The sequence below is a fragment of the Equus asinus genome, chromosome 25 (genome assembly GCF_041296235.1).
Source record: "Equus asinus isolate D_3611 breed Donkey chromosome 25, EquAss-T2T_v2, whole genome shotgun sequence".
NCBI classification, from domain to species: domain Eukaryota; kingdom Metazoa; phylum Chordata; class Mammalia; order Perissodactyla; family Equidae; genus Equus; species Equus asinus.
In genome coordinates this window covers 16,701,917-16,723,892 of record NC_091814.1, presented here as the reverse complement: position 1 = coordinate 16,723,892, position 21,976 = coordinate 16,701,917, and the positions used below count along the sequence as shown (strand labels likewise).

The 21,976-nt window shown below is 45.7% G+C and overlaps 1 protein-coding gene and 1 non-coding gene across 23 annotated transcripts in view; one reads left to right on the top strand and one right to left on the bottom strand.

Moving 5' to 3' along the window:
* ADAR (adenosine deaminase RNA specific) overlaps positions 1 to 21,976 on the top strand; it is a 44,552-nt gene that overhangs the window by 6,806 nt on the left and 15,770 nt on the right. For 5 of the 22 annotated variants that reach the window (XM_070496943.1, XM_070496946.1, XM_070496954.1 and 2 more), the window contains exons 2-6: positions 17,055 to 17,336; positions 17,424 to 18,472; positions 20,319 to 20,502; positions 21,086 to 21,234; positions 21,793 to 21,937. In XM_070496943.1, coding sequence (XP_070353044.1) covers positions 17,055 to 17,336; positions 17,424 to 18,472; positions 20,319 to 20,502; positions 21,086 to 21,234; positions 21,793 to 21,937 — 1,809 coding nt within the window. Of the gene's footprint in view, positions 1 to 11,523; positions 11,709 to 16,539; positions 16,716 to 17,054; positions 18,473 to 20,318; positions 20,503 to 21,085; positions 21,235 to 21,792; positions 21,938 to 21,976 lie in introns of those variants that run through there. The other 17 variants (XM_070496941.1, XM_044758028.2, XM_070496952.1 and 14 more) reach the window with 10 other exon arrangements.
* Positions 20,969 to 21,030, bottom strand: LOC123280930 (U7 small nuclear RNA). Its single transcript, XR_006520231.1, has one exon. It is a non-coding gene; the product is annotated as a U7 small nuclear RNA (small nuclear RNA).

Sequence of the window (21,976 nt, the reverse complement as noted above, 5' to 3'; positions counted from 1 at the left end):
ACCCATTAGACAACAACTCCCACTTTCCCCATCTCTCTACCCCTGGTTCTATGAACATTCTTGTAGAAGTGTTTTTGTGGCCATTTTCCTTGGTGAATACCCGAGAGTATAGTTGCTAGGTTGCAGGGTGGTTGTATGTTTAGCCTTAGAAGAAACTGCCAAAGTTTTCCAAGATGGTTGTGCCATTTTATACTCCGTCTGACAGTGGGTGAGAGTCCTGCTTGTTCCATATCCTCACCAACATTAGATATGGTGAGTTTTTTTATTTTAGCCATTCTGAGAGCTATCAGGCAGTATCTCATTAGGTTATATCACATCATATTTTAATCGTTTATTTACATGGCTGTCTCCATTACTAGATTTGAATTTCTTAAGGGCAAGATTCATGCAATACATATTTATCTTTTTGTTTTTAGCAACTTTTTAACCTATTTTGGGGATATCAGATGCTTTATTATAGAAAACTTGAAAATTGTAGAAAACTATTAAAATGAATAAAATCACTGGTAACCCTGCTTCATTAACATTTTGGTGTCTTTCGTGCGATGCTGTGTTGGTTAGCGCACAGATAGGGCAGTTCCTGGGGTGGTTGATTGAGCAGCTCAGCAGTGTCCCAGCCCTCCACTCTGCCATCCTCAGGTCATCACTCATTCACAGCAAGGAAACTTTGTCACAGAAAAGTCCCTGGCAGAATTCTTTTTGTGTTTTGTTGGCCAGAGTTGTATCATATATTATTAGCAAGAGTAATGGAATTGCCAAGACCAAGTCACTAGACTAGTCACCATCCTCCCTCTGGTCTGGAGAGGGAGCCTGGCCTTCTCAGAGGAACACGGACAGAATCAGGGCTCTCGGAGAGGAAGGCGTAGTTCTAGGCTGGGTGGTCAGCTAGCTGCACTTAGGCATATTCTTCCTCAAAGATGAAATTGTTCTCTATTTACAATTTTATGTTCCACTTATTATGAACCACACATCTTCCATGGCATTAGCTCTATAAATAACACTTTTTTTTTTTAAAGATTTTATTTTTTTTTTTCTTTTTCTCCCCAAAGCCCCCTGGTACATAGTTGCATATTCTTCGTTGTGGGTCCTTCTAGTTGTGGCATGTGGGACGCTGCCTCAGCGTGGTTTGATGAGCAGTGTCATGTCCGCGCCCAGGATTCGAACCAACGAAACACTGGGCTGCCTGCAGCGGAGCACGCGAACTTAACCACTCGGCCACGGGGCCAGCCCCTGTAAATAACACTTTTATGTGTTGTATAATTATGACTACCAGAATCTTGACCGTGCCTCCAGTTTTGGACATCAAAGGTGTTTTCAGTTTTTTGCTATTGTAAACAATGCATAGCCAACATAAATTTTTGTACTAGGTTTTAAATTCCTCAAGGGAGATTTTTGTGATTTTATTATTAATTACATTTATTAGTAACTATATAGTAATAGGATTACACTATTGATAATAATGATTGTTGACTATTAACTGAGGTTATGAACATATTTAAGACTTCTGACACCTGTTGTCCCATTGCTTTGTAAAAAGTTGAACCCATCAGTTTGGTGGAGTTCCTGTTTCTCCTCCTTGCCTCATTTGTTCCTTTTCTTCCTCCTCTTTCTTTCATTCAATGATTAATGTATATTCATTTGACAAATTCATTGCTGAGTGCCTTCTATAGCCAAAGTAGAATTGTAAATTCTGGGCTGGGCTGAGGGGGTACAAGACTCGTACTTGCTCAGGAGAGACAGACATCACAGTTAATCAAATGATAATGTGAACGTGCAGCTACAAATAGTGATAAGGATTATGAAGAAAGCTTCCTAGGTTTACGTGCCCTCTGCCCTCTGGTACAGGGACAAGACTGGAGGAGAAAACAGTGTGTGAGTTGGCTTTTTCGAGGCTGCAAGAGTGCTCTGAGGTTGTTGGGCAAACAGGATGGAAGGTGCCTTTGGTAGTCTGGTAGGGTAGGCTTGGCGAGGGTGTGGGGGCCTCCTGCAGGCCTCCTTGTGGACTTGGCCTTTATCCAAGGAGCAATGGGTAGCCACTAAAGGGTTTAAAAAGGGAGGTGGTGGTAACCTAATCCTATTTGAAAACATTTTGAAGGGGACCAGAATGAATTCCTAGAGTCCCAGGTTAGACTGTGACGTAGTGTAGCCGTGGAGTCCCCAACTAGCACTAAGTAATTTTGTTTTTTCAATTGTTAATTTTATGAATGAAAACGTAAATCCTATTACATTCTCGTGTCTTTAATTATTAGTGTGATTGAATATTTTCCCAAATGTTCGACAGGCATTTGTCCTTCCTTTTTCGTGAATCGCCTTTCTGTTGACTGCCATGTGGGTGGGGACAGCTTAGTGTCACGGCCAGAGCACCCGCTCTGCAGCCAGAGTGCCTGAGTCTGAGTCCCGATTGCTGGCTGTTTTACTTGAACAACCTCTGCTGCTTTGGTCTGCCTCAGTTTCCTCTTCTGTAACATGGGGGCAGTAATAGTGTGGTTGTGAGGACTAAAAGGTAAACTACAGTGCTGGCCCATGTGAGCACTGTGTCTGGATGTGCTGTCTTATCTAAGTATGTGGGCTTTCTCCATACATAAATACCCATGAACGCTGTCCTGTGTATGTGTTGTCGCTGTGATTCCCTGTCTGTTTTCATTTTTTTATTAATGTATTTTTTAACTTTTTAAAGATTTTTTTTTTTATTTTTCCTTTTTCTCCCCAAAGCCCCCCGGTACATAGTTGTATATTTTTAGTTGTTGGTCCTTCTAGTTGTGGCATGTGGGGTGCCGCCTCAGCGTGGCTTGATGAGTGGTGCCGTGTCTGCGCCCAGGATCCGAACTGGTGAAACCCTGGGCGGCTGAAGCGGAACGCACGAACTTAACCACTCAGCCACCGGGCCAGCCCCATTAACTTTTCACTGTGAACATTTTCAAACATTACATCACTTTTTTGAGTACAGAAATTTATCTGCAAGTGAACAGATGTCAGTTTTCTCCTTTGTGATGTCTTCCATTGCTATGAAACAAGTCAAATTGTACACACTGACTTTGTTTTTTAGTGTTTTATTTAAAATACTTTATCATTAATTCTTTAACCCATTTGTAATTTATTTTCGTTTATTAATGTAAGGTAAGGCTCTAAATAGATTTTTTTTCCCCAAAAGCTAACCAGTTGGCCGAGCTCCATCCGTTGACTAACCCTTCTTCCCAACACGGCTGCTTTTGGCTCCCTGTCGTGCATTGGATCCACACACACGAGGCTCTGTTTAGGGGAATGTGGTTCTGCTCTGTTAGTCTGTAGCTCCATTCTTGTATTATACCAGTTCTGCCTTGATTTAATTAGCGTAGCTGTCTTCTTTTTAAAAAATATTTTGGCCATCCCTGCCTGCCTATTCTTGCACTTGAACTTTAGATTATCATTTTGTCAGGTACCCACTGCTTGTTGCCCGTAACCTCGTTAGAATTTGCGGTACACTACACTGTTACTTAATTGGACACGAATTGGCATTTATAAACCATTCAACCATCACATTTGGGGCTGGTGTATCCTATTTAAGACATATATTCCTCAGCAGAGTTTTGTACTTTTCCATATATAGGCTCTTCACATTTCTTAAGATTATTCCCAGTTGTTTCTCTCTTTTTTTTTGAATGTTTTATTTGCTATTAAGATTATAGTATTTTTCTGCTACATATAAGGAAGTTGTGTTTTGTATATTTCTCCCATGTCTAGCCATATTCCTTAACTGATATTGGTTCTAAGAGTTTTTCAGTTAATCTTCTTGAATCGACTAGAGTTTTGATATTATCTGCAAATAATCTGTTTTTCTTTACTTTTTAAATTATCTCATATTTCTAGTTTGTGTTATAGAATATGATAGAATTTCCAAAACCATTAAATACCATATTTCTTTGATTCTAAGACCATTGAGCATAAGAACATGCTATTGATTTAATAATAGCTTTTGGAGGCTACTATATGAAATGTACATGCATGTATTGTAATTCACATTCCAATATCAGAAATGTTAGGAGTGCATCTCAGAATTGAGGAAATAAGATAATAGTGGGAATAGTGGCCTTCTTATTTTCTCACTTTAGTGGGAATGCCTAACTATTCTGTTTTAAATATGATATTGGCTGTTGGTTTATGATAGAAAGTCTTCGTTATATTAAAGAAATATCCCTTTTTTCAAGTAAAACAAAAACCTCTAATTCTGCTGGACAGTAATGAGAAAGCTGTACCGTCTGGTTTAACTAAAAAGTGGAAATTGTGGCTATGCACATGTCCCACATGACAGCTGGTGTGTTTCAGCCTTTCTCCTTTGATAGCCCCAAATGCAGAAATCCCTGGCTGCAGAGCAAGGTCTGTGCTGGTACTTGGAGCTCCCTGGTTTGCAGTGCTGGTCAAGGATGGTGTGTTAGTTTCCTAGAGCTGCAGTAACAAATTACCACAAAATCTGGTGTCTTAAAACAACAACAATGTATTCTCTCACATTCTCTGGAGGCCGGAAATCTGAAATCAGTACCACTGGACTGACATTAGGATGTGGCAGGCTGTGCTCCCTCCGGAGGCCCTAGGTGAGAATCAAGCCTTGCCTTTGCCAGCTTCTGCCTGCATTGCTTGACTTGTGGCCACATCGCCACAAATCAGCCTCTGCCCTGTCTTCACACACTTCCTCTGTGTGTGCAGATGGAAATTTTTGTGAACTTGTCATGCTGAAGGAAATGCTCTTAAAGACGTGTTAGGAATAACAAACCCTCATTTGTTCCCTTTGGAGAGAAACCTATGGACACCTGGAAGTGGCTCTAGGTCAATTCCCAGAAAATCAGTCCACTGAAAGTTCTACAAGGGCCTCTCAACCTCGCCCCCTCCCATTGTCCCCCAGGCTCCACCTCTGTCTCAGCTCTGCAGCAGCCAGGAGCAGGGCAGAGTGCATTTCCTCTAATACTATTATGAAGACAGAATAAAAACTGATCAATTAAGGCTAGAGAGCTTAAAGAAAAAAGGAAAGTCAGCCTACTGGTGGTTTAGTAAATTGCTTATTCAAGGAATTGGCCATTCGGCAGATTGACTTTCTGCAACTGGCTGTTGGTGAAAGCGGCCTGCTTCCCCAGGAAACACTCAGCCCTCGGGGCAGAGGCTGCCTTCCAGCCTGCCTAGAACAGGACTGCACTTGTCCCCTCTGTCCCCTACAGATGGGGGAGATGGGGACATTGCTCTTGCAGGAAGCTGGGACTAAGCCCAGCCTCTCACAGGCTGGGTCATAGGGAAGAGGAGGAAGAGAAAGCAAGAGTGAGTGGGCAGTCCCCCCTTTATTTTTTTTTTTTTCAAGTCTTTAATCCATTTTTTTATTGAGTTAATGATAGATTACACTCTTGTGAAATTTCAGGTGTACATTAATGTTTGTCAGTCGTGTTGTAGGTGCACCATTCCCCCCTTGTGCGCACCCCCCACCCCACCTTTCCCCTGGTGGCCACTAATCTGTTCTCTTTGTCTACATTTTTAAATTCCTCATATGAGTGGAGTCATACAGAGATTATCCTTCTCTAACTGGCTTATTTCACTTAACATGATTCCCTCAAGGTCCATCCATGTTCTTGCAAATGGAATGATTTTGTTCTGTTTTACAGCTGAGTGGTATTCCATTGTATATATATACCACCTCTTCTTTATCCAGTCATCTGTTGATGGGCACTTAGGTTGCTTCCACGTCTTGGCTATTGTAGATAATGCTGCAGTGAACATTGGGGTGCACAGGACTTTTGGAATTGCTGACTTCAAGCTCTCTGGATAGATACCCAGTAGTGGAATAGCTGGGTCGTATGGTAGTTCTATTTTTAATTTTTTGAGGAATCTCCATACTGTTTTCCGTAGTGGCTGCACCAGTTTGCATTCCCACCAGCAGTGTATGAGGGTTCCTTTTTCTCCACAACCTCTCCAACATTTGTTACTATTAGTTTTAGATATTTTTGTCATTCTAATGGGTGTAAGGTGATATCTTAGTGTAGTTTTGATTTGCATTTCCCTGATGATCAGCGATGATGAGCATCTTTTCATGTGCCTATTGGCCATCAGTATATCTTCTTTGGAGAAATGTCTGTTCATGTCTCCAGCCCATTTTTTGATCAGGTTGTTTGATTTTTTGTTGTTGAGTTGTGAGAGTTCTTTATATATTATGGATATTAAGCCTTTGTCAGATATATGACTTGCAAATATTTTTTCCCAGTTAGTGGGTTGTTTTTTTGTTTCAATCCTGTTTTCATTTGCCTTGAAGAAGCTCTTTAGTCTGATAAAGTCCCATTTGTTTATTCTTTCTATTGTTTCCCTTCTCTGAGAAGACATGGTGTCCGAAAAGATCCTTTTAATACTGATGTCAAAGAGTGTACTGCCTACGTTTTCTTCCAGAAGCCTTATGGTTTCAGGTCTCACCTTTAGGTCTTTGATCCATTTTGAGTTTATTTTGGTGAATGGTGAGAAAGAATGGTCAATTTTCATTCTTTTATATGTGGCTTTCCAGTTTTCCCAGCACCATTTGTTGAAAAGCCTTTCTTTTCTCCATTGTATGCCCTCAGCTCCTTTGTCGAAGATTAGCTGTCCATAGATGTGTGGTTTTATTTCTGGGCTTTAAATTCTCTTCCATTGATCTGTGCACCTGTTTTTGTATCAGTACCATGCTGTTTTGATTACTGTAGCTTTGTAGTATGTTTTGAAGTCAGGGATTGTGATGCCTCCAGCTTTGTTCTTTTTTCTCAGGATTGCTTTAGAAATTCGGGGTCATTGCCCCATATGAATTTTAGGATTCTTTGTTCTAATTCTGTAAAGAATGTCATTGGGATTCTGATTGGGATGGCGTTGAATCTGTAGATTGCTTTAGGTAGAATGGACATTTTAACTATGTTTATTCTTCCAATCCATGTACCTGGAATGTCTTTCCATCTCCTTATGTCGTCATCCAATTCTCTCAGAAAGGCCTTGTAATTTTCTTTATATAGGTCCTTCACTTCCTTACCCTGAGGTATTTTATTCTTTTTGTTGTGATGGGAGGTCTCCCCTTTAGACCCTGACTCAGTGGAAGCCAAATGTGGCCCAGTAGCTGAAGCTTTCTGTACCGGCCGGAGCCAAACTAGAAGTCAGTCGGGTGCTGCGTGCCAGACCCGTCTAGCGCTGGAGAGGCAGGTTAAGGGGTCAGGACTTAATGCATAAACCACAAGTTGTATTGGGTCATCTCGTGGGACTGTTACGAGACTAAATGTACATTAACTGTTTAAACTTACATAAAATATTTAGCTCAGGCCTTTTAGCCTTTATTGTTAGTATTGTCTTGACATTATTACTAATATTATATCTTTAATATATGATAATACCTACCATCAATGCCTGTGCTTATAGATAGTTGATAAAGAGCCGCTTTTCTTCTTTCATTTACTGGATAACTTTGATTGGGTACGGGCACTTATCCACTTCTGGAGACCTGTTTCTTGTGTGGTTGCCTGAGGTACCTCTTGCTTTCTTGTGACTTCAGAAGCCAGTCTAGTCATTAACATCAACAGAATATACATCACCATAAATACGGCTTGGGCAATGCACTATTCTGCCTACAAAAAGCCTTACAGGTCATCAGAGCAAGTGGGGTTATCGTGGGAAGACCCGCAGAATTTTGAAAATTATGTTGATGTGGCAGTAGCTGTTTCAGTGGAATAAAAAACCCAATGATAAAGAATTGAAGAGAAACATCAACAAAAAAAGAGGGCAATAAATTTGTGCCTAGCGACTATGAATTGCTTATTATGTATTTCCTATGAGTTAAGATAAGAACATGAGTTTATTTATGTGCATATCCTATTCTAAAATAATGCCCTAGTACTTAAAAATAACTCAGTAATTTCTTCCTCTTTTAATAATGTTTTGCGAGTTAAGTAGCATACATTAACAGGCAGTACGTTTCTGTTGCAGTATCACTGTAAGAGCAAATATTGAAGGCGTTTGCAGACATGTGCTTTACAGTAGGGAGAGAGAGGATCCAGTTGGACGGAGCCCATGTGTGCAGTGAAGTCTGGTTGTAGGAAATTATGGACTAAGAAGACTGTTGTCAATATGCATCCCTGTACACAGGTTAAACAGAAGATCCACAAGAAGCCAAATGAATCATTGCGAAAGCCAGACTCACAGTTATAGTTAAAAAGCAAGAATAGCAGGGATGCAGGACTAGAGCCAACTCAGGAGCCCAGAGAATAAGGCATCCTTCCCCATAAGTTGGGAAGTCCAGGACCGTGAAGGCCCTTAGGGAGCCGGAGTTGGCAGTGTTATGTGGAAGCCAGATCTCCGAGAATACTGAGTGAGGGGCTTTTCTATGAATTCCTAATTTTAGACGGTAATTCTTAATCATTTAGGCGGTTGTTAGCAAGTAGCCCTAGCTGGTATGTACACAGGAGGACATGCATTGGAGGTTACTTCACAGCTGGCGGCAGACACTTACAGGCCCCCAGGGAGGTGAGCACCCTGCGTTAGGAGAGGCGTGCCTGTGCAACCACAGGGGCTTTGTGCACAGGGATAACACGGGAAGGTGGGCACTAGGGAAGTAACAGTGGAGGATTAGGGATAATTTTGACTGTGTATGCTCGTCTGTATTTTCTGATATTTTCTGAAATTTGCTGTAGTCAACCTGTGACATCTTGTTAATTTTTTAAAGAGCATCATCCAACTTGTCAAGTCCCTACAATAGAACAGCACAAAGATCAACGTCATCACCTCACAACCTTGTAGGAGCTGAAACAATTACTGAGGGGGAGGAGATGTTTACGAATAAGACGCTCCAGTTACCTGAGCTGCTCACACTAAATGACGAGAGCAGCTGTTCTTCTTTCAAGGCAGAAACTAACCCTCTGTTTAGGAAACAAATTTCCCATTTCTGCTTTACCACGGCATCCTGTGTTGGATTAAAAGGCCGCAGCGGTGCGGCTTCCCCTGCACAATAGTTGTGATTAAGGCTTTTCTGGACCATTCTTGTAGAAGAGTTAAATTTCTTTGGGATTGTTTAGCCTGAAGGCAAGAAAGCAGAAGTAAGACATAGCTCATTTTACTGAAATGGAAAATAGAACGTGGGAAGACAGGCTGGAATTGCTGCTGCGAGAGTTTTTTGTTGTTTTTAATCTTTTAAAATTGTGAAGTATAGCACATACCTACAGAAACATGCATAAAGCGTTAGTGTAAAACTTCATGAATTATTGGAAAGCAACCATATATGTAGACACCGCCCAAGTCAACAACTAGGACATCATCACTACCCAGAACATTCCTCCCCAGTCAAAAGTCCCTCCTTCCTCCCAGAGGTAACCACCATCCTCTCTCTTATGCAGAGCACACTATGGTTTAGTTTTGCCTGATTTTAGACTTTATGTAAGCAGAACCATATGGTATGTTTATAACTTCTCTCACTCAATATCGTGTTTAGATAATTACCCACCTACTTGCATGTGGTTGTAGTTTTTTCATTTTTGTTGCTGTGTAATATTCCATCATAGGTGTGTGCCACCATTTATCCATTTTACTTTGGATGGACATTTGTGGTGTTTCCAGTTTGGGAGCTGTTATGAATCACGCAACTATGAACTTCTTGTACACGTATCCAGGTCTAGGAGTGGAGTTACTGAACTGTGGGGTGTATATATTCACCTGTCTTAAACAGTGGCAAACTGGTTTCCTGTGGTGACTAGGAGCTGCTTTGTGTCCTGTCTCCCACCTGGTCTGATCAGGTGGTTAATGTTGCCTGTCTTATGGATGGGCAGTAACTCACTGTGCCTTTCCCTGAGGTGATGAGATCGAGCAGCGTTTCATATGTTCACTGATATTTTTAATTTCCTCTTGTGAAGTTCCTATGCCACCATTTTGCCCATTGTTTTTCCTACTGAGCAGTCTATTATTCAGTCAACTAACCAGCCCTCTAAAGGTCACTCTGCAGGGAATATGGGGCTGTATAACATATATTCCCTGCCCTGAGGAGAAAGTGTTACAGCTCTAAAGGCAGGTATATAAACAAGTAATTCATAATGCTGTGATGATTGTTGAGGCATCGATCTTGCCCACCAGGCTGCCTATTAGCTGAAGGATGGGGCTCTTGTTCATGTCACATTCTCAGTGCTTAACACTGTACGTGGCACATATTAGGTGCTTAGTAAAGTTGTGTTAAGTGATTGAATGAGGCATTTTCAGAGGATGGTAAAAGTGTTCTAGTAGGGGTAAGGGCTGAGTAAAAGAGAAGCCCAAAATAAGGAACCACAAATTGCCCCTACTCCCCCTCCACGGAGTGGGGCAAGGCTTCGCTGTGAAGTAATGTTTGAAGCAGATCTTGAAAGACTGTTTCACCGGAAGCAATGGAGGAAGTACATTCTAGGCCAAGGAACAGAAAGTACAAAGGCACAGAAGGGAGACACAGCACAGCCTACGCTAGAAATGTGAAACTTGGGGTGACTGGCACTTAGGAAGAATGGAATGAGACCACAGTGGAGAAAGGGCCTCAGCTGGCCATGATGCTGCGGAGGGACTGCCTTGTAAATCTCATAAGCACTGGGGATAAAATTGAGATTAAACACAGAAAAAGAAATTTCTCACAGGTGAGGGGAGGTGGGGGGCTATTGATCACTAGAATTCATCTCAAGAATTTTTTCCTAGGTATCCTGAACCAAGTGGAGCAGATAGATAAGCCTGATCCTGAAATCATTTGAATTTTTTCCCTCTATCAAGTTATCTTTTAGAAAGTCATGGCGTAACTTGAGCCAGTGTAGAGTGGTGAGAAAGGGTGAACTTTCCTAGTCGGAGCTGGATTTAGCAGCAGCGGGGCGCAGGCTTAGTCAAGCCTCAGTTTCCAGGTCTGTAATTTGGGAATAATGCCAACCCATAGAGCTGTTGTGAAGATTAGGGAGATAATGCACATAAAGGACTTCACCCTTGCCTGGATGGACGAATGGTGAAAGTGGGATGGTTTATGATCCTAAACTGTTTTATGATCTAAATTGTAGATCATAAATTGTGCAGTTACTGTTCGCATTGTCTTGCTTTTTATCAGTTTGCTATTAAACAGTATAAACAGTTCACTTGTTTATAACTTTGCTGTTAGCGGTTCACGTGTGTTTAGAATATGTTAGGAATATGAATACATAGTCCACAGTGGGACGTTAGTCATCGAAGAGCTCTGCGCCCCCACCCCACCCGCCTTCCACTCCAGAGACACACGGCCAGTCAGTGCGGACAGGGCAGAGGACAGAGCCCCGTGTCCCTCCAGTGCCCGGCTTGGTTCGCAGGGTCTTTGTTTGCTTTTGCTTTATCCCGTGTATTGCTGAGAGGGCCATGTGAGGGGAATTATGAGCTCAGTATTTATAGCTGTTTTCCTAAAGAAAGAGTATCTTGCCCGGCTCTCATGCAAAGAAAGGATTAGACTTGTAACGGGCGTGAAACCAGACAGCTCCTGCTCGCTTTGCCCAAACCCCTCCCCTCGGCCGAACTTTGCGAAGGGAAGGGAAGGGGAAGTCCTTCGGAAGAAACGAAAGTGAAATTGAACCGGAGCCATTTCGCAGCCCAGCTCGCCCGGCGGCCCAGCGCGAGCCTTCTCCCGTCCCGACCCCAGAGGCGCCCCTGGTGTCGGGGAGCAGCGAGGGGGCGGCCGGCCGTGCGGCGGGCGGGGCGCCGGGACATGCCTCCCGGGCGCCATGGACCCGAGGCAGGTAAGCCTGCGGCCTCCGAGCCTGGGCCGCCCGGACTCGCCCGCCCGCCCGGGGCTCGTCTTCAGCCTCACTTGCGCTGTGGTTTAGTCGCGACATACGTGCGTTGTGAGTGAGTGAGAGTAGGGGGCTGTGTATGTGTTCTTGCCAAGAAAATTGCTGTTCCAGAATTTGTAGCGTGGTAATTAATTCTGCAGTGTTGAGCAACGCGTGGAAGAGGCTGTGAGGGAAAATGCACCTCCGTCCCAGGAGCAAGGCCTGGGCCTCGGTCAGGGCCTTTCTGCTAGGATCCGGTTTCTGCCCCCGGCCCCTGAGCCCCGCTTAGGCAACATGCTTTTAGTAGTCTCCTCTGCCCCTTTCACTTCCTGAAGGCTTTGGGGAATGAAAAATAGCCTTTCTTAACCTGTAAGAGAAGGTTTATAGCAGCTTTATTCATTATTGGTAAAAACTGGAAAAAACCAAATGTCCTTCAACAAATGATTAGATGAACAAACTGAGATACATCCGTATAATAGACTACTGCTCTGGGAAAAAGGAAAAAAAATGGGGGGCCGCCTGGTGGTGTAGTGGTTAAGTTCCTGCTCCCTGTTTGGCAGTCCAGGTTTCCCCAGTTCAGGTCCTGGGCGCAGACCTCCGCATGGCTCATCAAGCCATGCTGTGGCAGCATCCCACGTACAAAATTGAGGAAGATTGGCGCATATGTTAGCTCAGCAGAATCCTCCTCAAGCAAAAAGAAGAAGATTGGCAACAGGTGTTAGCTCAGGACCAGTCTTCCTCACCAAAACGAAAAAGGAAGGAACAGCTGACACATGCAACAGCATGGATGAATCTCAAGTGCATAAGCTAAACAAAAGAAGCTAGACTCAAAAGACACATGCTGTGTGAGTCCATTTATATGACATCCTGGAAGAAATAAGCTAGAGGGACAGAAAACATGGATGGTTGCCAGGGGCTGGATGTCGGGGAAGGAGTTGACTGCAAAATGCATGAGAAGACGTTTTGGGAAAATGGAAATGTTCTGTATCTTAATCGTGGTGAGAGTTATAAGGCTACATGTGCTTTGACTATATAGTCAACACCCATAGTTTACCCTAAAAAAGGTAAATTTTACCCATGTACCCATATATATGTCCCTTTAAAGGATTAGGGACACCTGACTTGAAGGAAAAGCATTTCTTCATGCATACCAATATGTTATGCTATAGAGCCCATGTGGTAAAGATGCTCATCTAAATGTATACGACTAAAGTGAAATTTTGCAGGACAGTACATGTTAAATGACTTGTTACATACTTTGTGTAGTAAATAGACGTGAAGTGGACACGTGGAGCTGTTGAGGGATTTAGAATGATCAGCCAGGGGTGGTCGCCCGGTTTCCTCCTCTCGCTCCGTTCATCGGCTCTCCCAGTGGCTGTTCTCAAGTGCTGGTTTGGCTTGGCTTTTAGGGGACTTAAGGAGGTATAAAGAAGAAATTAATAATTTCCCTCTAATTTTTCCCTGAAGTAACTGTTGTTAACAAATTCATGTGTCCTTTCCTTCTTTATTTTCTCTGTGTTCATTCTAGCATGCACACACACACATATTCATGGGTTTTTTCTTTTGTTTACAAAAAAGGGATTATAGCATACATGTTCCTCTCCACTTACTTTATTGTTGTTTAATTTAACATTATATCCTTCCTAAATTTTCTCCAGGTGACTACAAATAGATTGTAACATTTTTTTAAGAAACCGTGAGTACGTTCCATAGCATGAATGTGTCATGATTTATTCAACTCTTGATGGACATTCAAATATTTTGCAGGTTTTGGCCAAGTGATAGCAGTTTAAATCTAGAAATCGTTTAGCTGCAGTGACTTTAACCACTTTGAAACAAAGTTCTTTTACCAAAGTCACTCAGAGAGCCAATCAGAAAACCCTTGAAGCCCCCCCTACTTTGGGGCTGTAAACTGAGCGCTCACCCTCTGTACACATATGCACCTCAGGTAGGGGCGCGGTGCAGCAAGAGGAGCAAGGAAAGAGACGGGATTGTGTGCCCCGGGATGTCTTGTTTGTACAGTCGTTAATTCAACAAACGTGGTTCAGGATCAGCTTTGTGCCAGGTGCTGTCTTAGGTACTGGGGATGCTAGGATAACTGAAGCATAGTCCTTGTCTCCCTGGAGTCAACTGCAGCCCCTCCTCAATACTACTTGGGGAATATTGGGAGTGGTGAGTTGAGTATAATTTCTAGGGCACCTAATATTGTTAATCACCTTTCAGATACACTACGGTCTATGTGTGTCATTAAAAGTAGGGGCCAGCCCAGTGGTGTAGTGGTTAAATTTGCACACTCCGCTTCAGTGGCCCCGGGGTTTGCTGGTTCAGATCCCAGGCACAGACCTACGCACTGCTCATCAAGCCATGCTGTACAGGCATCCCAGGTATAAAATAGAGGAAGATGGGCACAGATGTTAGCTCAGGGCCAATCTTCCTCAGCAAAAAGAGGAGGATTGGCAGTGGATGTTAGCTCAGGCCTCAAAAAAAAATAATCAGTAGCTCTGATAAGGTAAAGTGAGCAGTGTAACAGGTGCTGAGTGGGAGGCATTCAAGGAAAGGAAAGTCGTGTGGGCTGGGAGAGGTGGGCGTCAGAAGTTTCCTGAAGAAGGTAGCGTTTAAGGAGACCTTAAGGGGAGGGTCAGAGTTGTAACAGGTGGCAGTAGAGGGAGATGCAGGCACGTTGGGTTGGAATGTGGAGGCATGGAAAGATGAGAGGCGCTTGCGGTAGCCCAGGTGAGAGGTAATGAAGGGCTGGAACTGGAAGAAGACTCATTTAAGAGAAAATACAGAGGTGGTAGACAAGATAGGACTTGGCAACTACCTGATTAAATGTGGGAGCCGAAGAAGAATGCGGGTAGGCAGCAAAGATGACTCAGGTTCCTAGCCTTAATAACTAAGAGGAGAATGATGCCATTAGCACTAATAAGAACAGCAGGAGACTGGGTTGAGGGGAAAGATTAATTCAGTCCAGATTATGTGGTGGTTGAGGCAACGGCAGGATGTCTATGTGGCCAGCTTGTCTAGGCATTTGGAAATTCAAGCCTTATGCTTCAGCACAAGGTGGTGGCTGGAGATAATAGAATTTAATCACTGTTTCTTCACAGGCCTAGTTTGGTTTGGGGCGGTGGATGAACTCAACCTGGGGAAGGAAGAAGAGATCTTTAGACAAAACCCTGGGGACCGATGATAGGTAAGGGGTGGAAGAAAGGGACAGGGGCAGACAGAAGGAAAAACAGAGGTGAGAGGAGACCTTTGATGCTGAGTCATCAAACCCTGGGAGGAGAATTTTTAAAGAAGAGAGCTCAGTCCACAGTGAGCCAGTGTGTGTGTGTTGAACCATGTTGACCGCCGAACAGCAGTGAAACCTAACTAAGTTCAAGAGGAGAATTTATTTGGCCCCATTAGTGAGTCACTGTCCTTCTCCAGCCCCACTGGGATGGTTTGGAACAGGAAAAGGAGGCAGTGGGCCATGGATGGACTAACCATGAGATCCAGGCTGAATGAGGAGGTGTGTGAAGCTAGAATGGGGAAGGATTGGGAGCAGCTGACCCACAGCTGCAGTGGGGTCATGTGAGCCGCAGGTCCCACGAGGGTAAGGAGCGGGAGTTGTAGAAACACAGGGAAGTTGCCATCGGAAGGAGCAGGAGAGAGCAAACTGCAGCCCACAGGCCAAGTGCAGCCCTCCGCCTATTTCTGTGAATGAAGTTTCACATACTGTATGTGGCTGCTTTTGTGCTACAATTGGAGACCCATCTGGCCCTTTACAGAAAAAGTTTACTGACCCCTGGAAAAGAGTTACAAACCCCTGGAAAAGGGGTTTGAGGTTTGGTGGTGGCTCTGGCTAGAGTAACAGTGAGATCGAATGAGGAATTGGGGCAAGCCACTCGTGTGACTGGAAGGTGGAGGTGGCAGTCACTGGGAGAGAACAGTAAGAAATTCCGCAGCCAGGCTCCCATGAGCATGAGTGGCAAGAGTACTGGATCCCCTCATTGTGACGGGCATGTGAGGAGGAAGGCTGAAGTTACTAACGGAGGAGGCACCGCTGCCTGCGGATCCCTGTAGCCTTCAGGAGAATCAGGGATGGAAGCACGAGAAAACACTGTTCCTAGGTGGCGGCCCCCCACCCTGGGTCCCATAAGTGTGTCCTGCCTCCACCCCACTCCAGTGAATGGTACCGGGGAGAGAGGAGGAGCACTGGTCTGTGTGGGTGAAGGAAGTGCTCCGTGTTCTGGTAAATGTGTGGCAATATGTGAGAGTATAGGATTGCCTGCGCTCTGCAGGGTGGGGTTTTGAAGGATGTGCGGTGGAAGCAGCTATCGGGAGGTAGCTAAGGGAGTGTGGAGGATGGGGCTCAGCTGTCCAGGAATAGACCCTGCCAGCTGCACACATGCAGTGAGCCTGGGTGGTTAGGGAAATGTCCCCTCCAAGCCTGGGCACCACACTGACCCGTACTTCTAAGGAAACCATCCAGCTCCCCTAAAACCAAATTCTGGGCCTCCTGGAATGGCAGCAGCAAGCAGATGAACCTGTGAGCTCCTCTGCCCTTCCCTAGCAGGGGGGCGTCCTCTGTTACAGCTGGGGAGGACTGGGGTTCCAGTTCATCCAACCCACTGACCGTTTGCTCTTTGTTCTAGTCATCCAAGTGACAGATTTGAGAGACAAGGGAGCTGTGCAGTGGTCTAATCCCTGGTCCCCTTGCATTTTTAGGTTATTGTTCTGGTTTTGTTTGTTTTTAAAACAAAATAACATTTATTTGTTTTTCTGATTTTAAAAGGGTTTTTTTTTTTTTTTGAGGAAGGCTGGCCCTAAGCTAACATCTGTGCCCATCTTCCTCTACTTTATGTGTGGGACGCCTTCCACAGCATGGCTTGATAAGTAGTGCATAGGTGTGCACCCGGGATCCGAACCAGCGAACCGTGGGCCACCAAAGTGGAGTCTGCAAACCTAACCACTGCACCAGCAGGCCAGCCCCTGGTGGGTAAATTTTTTAATGAGTGGAAAGATTCATTCTCAACTCCCTAAAATTTTGTCTGAGGGAAAAGAGTGAGGTTGCTGGAGAGGCTATGCTGAGGTGGCAGCCCCTGTGTGCTCCTGGGTGCTCTGTGCATTTTACCTCCTGCTCCCCTCTCTTCCCGTTGCTGAGTCCCCGGACAGTACTTACAAGGTGGGCAAGCCACCACAGCTGGGTCACAAGGCCACATCCCAGTGTCTTGTCAGCCCGTCAGGAATCAGGTGCAGCCCCCCAGGCGGGAGAAGGACAGGCTCACTGCTACAGTCCTAATTCACTTTCTTTTCCATCTTCTTGTTCTGCAGGGGTGTTCCCTCAACAGATACCAGCCCCATCCAGTTCAAGGCTATGAGCACAGCACGTTCAGACACCAGCAGCCAGGGCTGGGATCTTGTCCCAATAGTTTCCAGCTCCAGCAAATAGAGTTTCTCAAGGGGCGGCTCCCTGAAGCCCCCCTCACTGGAAAGCAGACACCGTCACTGCCGCTGTTCCTCCCTGAACTCTGGCCAAGGTTTCCAGGACCACCTGCCAGAGGCAGGCAACAGCAGTTCTGGGGTATCCCCAGGGGCGTGCCTCCCAGAAGTCAGGTACACCAGAGAGGGTTCCAGCATCCTTTCCCACGTGGCAGGATTCTGCCATGGAGAGGTGTTGATAGGCTTTCCTCACATTTCCAGGGACTGCATATCGGCCAGGATCAGGAACAAAGGATCTTAGAGGAGCTTGAGGAAGGGAACCTCACCACAGCGCGAGCTCTGGCTGTGAAGCTCGAAGTCCCAAAGAAGGAAATCAATCGTGCTTTATACTCTCTGGCAAAGAAGGGTAAGCTACATCAGGAAGCAGGAACACCCCCTTTGTGGAGACTTGCCGTCTCGGGTCAGCCTTGGAACCAGCACAGCCCAGTGAGAGCAGACATTTGTAGCCGGGGAGCTCCAAACTCAGACCCCAGCTGGGAAGCTGAAGACAGTATTCCCACGTCTGACTTGGAAGATCCTCCTGAGCCTTTTGACATGGCTGAGATCAAGGAGAAAATCTGTGACTACCTATTTAACGTGTGCAACTCCTCTGCCCTGAATTTGGCCAAAAATATTGGCCTCACCAAGGCCCGCGATGTTAACGCCGTGCTGATTGACTTAGAAATGCAGGGGGATGTCTACAGGCAAGGGACAACCCCTCCCATATGGTATCTGACTGACAAGAAGCGAGAGAGGATACAGATCAAGAGAAATACGAACAGTACTCCTGAAACCACTCAAGCTGCTATCCCTGAGACCAAAAGAAACGTAGAGCTCCCCACCTGTAACTTACCCACGGAGTCAGAGGCCGCAAACAATGCGGTAACCACAGAAAAAGTGAATGGGCAGGAACCTGTCATAAAGTTAGAAAATAGGCAAGAGGTCACACCGGAACCAATAAAACTGAAACCACCTGTTCATGACAATGGCCCCTCAAAAACAGGGTATGTTGACTTTGAAAATGGCCAGTGGGCCACAGATGACATCCCAGATGACTTGAATAGTATCCACGCAGCACCAGGTGAGTTTCGAGCCATCATGGAGATGCCCTCCTTCTACAGTCATGGCTTGCCACGGTGTTCACCCTACAAGAAACTGACAGAGTGCCAGCTGAAGAACCCCATCAGCGGGCTGTTAGAATATGCTCAGTTCGCTAGTCAGACCTGTGAGTTCAACTTGATAGAGCAGAGTGGACCGCCCCATGAACCTCGGTAAGAGACCACCCAGGAATCGTACCTCGGGTTGGGGTCAGGCGCCCTTGCTCCTGACGCAGTCTCAGCTGACTCGTGAGCAGTGCCGTTTGGTGGCCCCTGTCTTTTTCCTCTTTCTTTCTGCCTTTTGGCTAAATCACCCTTGTGGCCCTTCCTCCAGATCTTGAGCAGGGTATGTAGACCTCGGACCAGCCAGAATCTTGGCTGAGCAAGGGGGAGGTTGACTCTGTTGGCTAAAATGAAGCTGCTTTGGAGATGATTAGCTTTCATGCATCAGTGTCATGCCTGCCTCCTAAGGCTAGAGGTAATGAAGACTTGACTCTTTTCCCACCCCCTTCCATGTGCCATCCCCCTTTTCCCTAAGCCAGGTTCCCCAGAGAGGTACAGGAACAGGTGGGTTGGAGCAGGCTGCACACAGAGCGTAAGGGTGGGTTGTGCTGCTAAGCAGCAGTAGGTCCACACCCCGCTCCTGCCCGCCCCGCCGCTCAGCTCCTGTAGGGAAAGGGTGGTGTAGAGCGTGCGTGGCTGCCTGGCTGTTGAAGGTGGTGGTTCTAATTTTACACACCTCCTCTGCACAGATGGGTGGGCTAGCACTTGCTGCTGCTCCTAAGCTGTGAAATCAGAAATTACCTCCCTCAGGCAGCTGGCCGGGCCCTGGACCATAGATCTTCCACAGGCCAGTGGACAGATTGAGGAAGACAGGTGGGCTCAGAAAGAGCTGCTGAAGGGCCTAGAGGAGAGCTGAATCCATTGAAGCTTGAGGGAGTGCCTTGGAGAAGACGGAGAGAATTCCACTAACATTTCCATTAGCTGCAGGCTGGGCCCTGAGGGTATTCCCAGCTGTGAGCCTTATTCCTTATCTTGACCATCTTAATGACCCTGAGATGGTGTTGCCGAAGAGCTGGTAGGAAAAGGGGGTGTTTGTGTCCAGAAGCTGGCAGGTCCAGGACTGGTTTGTTTCCGTTTGAAGTAGAGGCTGGATGGCCATCATTCTCTTTCTTTTCCCTCTGTCCCCCTTCCCAGAGTTGAGGAAGAACAGTGGGTTTTGTGCTTAACCTTTCTTTGTACTCCAGCCATAAGAAACATTGACGCCATGTTCAAATATTTCGGGAGACTCAGGGAATAAGAAATCTGACCTACTTTCCTAAATGAAATCCCACATTGAGCAAAGAGCTGAGCAAATTTGAAAGGTTGAACAAAGGAGGTCTAAGCTGAGTCCAGAGGCCTAGAACAAATGCTTTTTGGTTTTCCATGTAACAAGGGCAAATTCCTTTCATCTCAGGCTGCAGACAAATAGAGCTGTAGAGTGGCTCACAGCAGACCAGAAGAGTGGTGTATCTCTAAGGGGAGGTTGGCAGCAAAAACAGCCCGCAGGAAGTGGTAGGAGTCTGATCCCTGTAGGTGTCTGGGGAGCGTGCGATGCCTCTTGGCTTTATGTAGGAAATGCCCTTGAGGTGGCCAGTCTGCCTCAGTTGCTTTAGGATGAAGGCTTTTTGGTTGCTAACAAGACTGTAAGGGTGACTTTAGCTCATCGTTTTTTGTGCAGACTTTACCTTAATTCACTGCTCAGAGATAGTGGGTTTTCCCCCCAGCCAGTTTCTTATCACCTATAGCCATGTTTGCTCTAATGAGCGATGGGGCGAGAGTCACTGGCTGCTTTGTTTCCAAAAAGTAGGGACAGGCTGAGCCTCCAAAAGGACAGGAGTCCCTTGGCCTACCCTCCACCTTCTCCACAAGTCAGAAGTCCCCTTAGTGTAGCAGGAAACTGTAGGGCGAAGATCTCTCTGGAGAGGGCAGAAGGGATGGCCTAGACTAGTGTTCACACGTCTAATCACTTTCCATCAAGATTTAAATTCCAAGTCGTCATCAGTGGCCGAGAGTTTCCCCCGGCTGAAGCTGGCAGCAAGAAAGTGGCCAAGCAGGATGCAGCTATGAAAGCCATGACAATTCTCCTTGAGGAAGCTAAAGCCAAGGACAGTGGAAGATCAGAAGAGTCGTACTACTATTCCACGGAGAGAGAATCAGAGAAGGTAGGTGTCCTGCCCTCTGGGAGGTGTCAGTTCACTTTCCATGTCTGTGAAGTATCAGGACTCTAACTGACTCTGTTGAAACAATATTGGCCTAAAGAAGTCACTCTGTATCTCAGGAGTCAGCTTCCTGCCCTTCCCTCTACCCCACCTCGCCAGCCCACCTTTCCTTCTCTCATACCCAGCTCCCCTTCTTGCCCCTCTCCCTACCTACCTGGAGTTCTAGAATTTCAGAGTTGAAAGAGACCTTAGGGATTATCAAATCCAGTCTCCTCTCTTGGCAGATAAGGAATGAGACCCAGGACGTGTAAATAACTGACCCTTTCCTGCAAGGCCTAGAGAATGCCTGCAGCCCTCTTTCTCTGGGAAGCCAGCCCCTAACGTGTAGTTCACCAAAAGAAGCTGTCCACGCTCCCTCTGCTACAATAGACTAGCCGATGTTTTGTTTTCCTTTTCTTTTTTTTTTGCGGGGGGCCTTCTGGGGAGAACCAAAAAACCTGCTAGACAAATTCTAGAAGAGCTGTAACACTAGCCAGTGTTTTCTTAGTCCGTTTGTTTGTGTTTTTTTGTCTCTCATTTTTTCCAGACTGCAGAGTCCCAGCCCACCACCCCTTCAGCAACATCCTTCTTTTCTGGAAAGAACCCCGTCACTACATTGCTTGAGTGTGTGCACAAGTTGGGGAGCTCCTGTGAATTCCGTCTCCTATCCAGAGAAGGCCCTGCCCATGACCCCAAGTACATCTCTTGTATCATGTATCTCTGCTGAGGTTTTCTCACAAAAGAGAGAGATACATTTTCCTCCTTGTCCCCTCAGAGATGGCAGATTATTCCACTGAGCAATCACTCCTATGTTCAATATGGAAAATGGGGGGCGTTGAGGGCATGGTTGCTGCTTGAGGAGTGGAGAATCTGGGCGTAGGGATTCAAAGAGCGAAGCAGGGACTGAGCTCTAGGGAGGTACACGGCTGGCAGTATCACCGGTAGGTGGTGGGACAAAAGGTACAAGACCTGGGCATCCCTGAGATGCTGTGCTCTGAGGCTCTGCAGACTTACATGTTCAAGAGGAGGGTTCCTGGAGGAGGTGAAACTAGGGTCAGCCAGGCAGAGAGAGACTGGGGGCAGGAGGAGGGTGAAAGGCACTGGCTCTTCAAGGCAGAAGTGACTGCGTGAGCCAAGGCACAGAGGTGATGTGCACAAGGAAATTACAAGTTATAAAGGATGACAACCTGACAAAGGCTAGGTCAGTCTCTTCAGTCAAAGCCATTTTAATCCTTCTCCTTTCATCTCTGTCAGGTTCCAATACTGTGTTGCAATGGGAACCCATACTTTCCCCACTGCAAGTGCCCCCAGCAAGAAAGTGGCAAAGCAGATGGCTGCAGAGGAAGCCATGAAGGCCCTGCATGAGGAGGCAGCGAACTCGACACCTTCTGATAACCAGGTGGGGCCATTTTCCTACTCAAAAGATGCAGGTCATTTT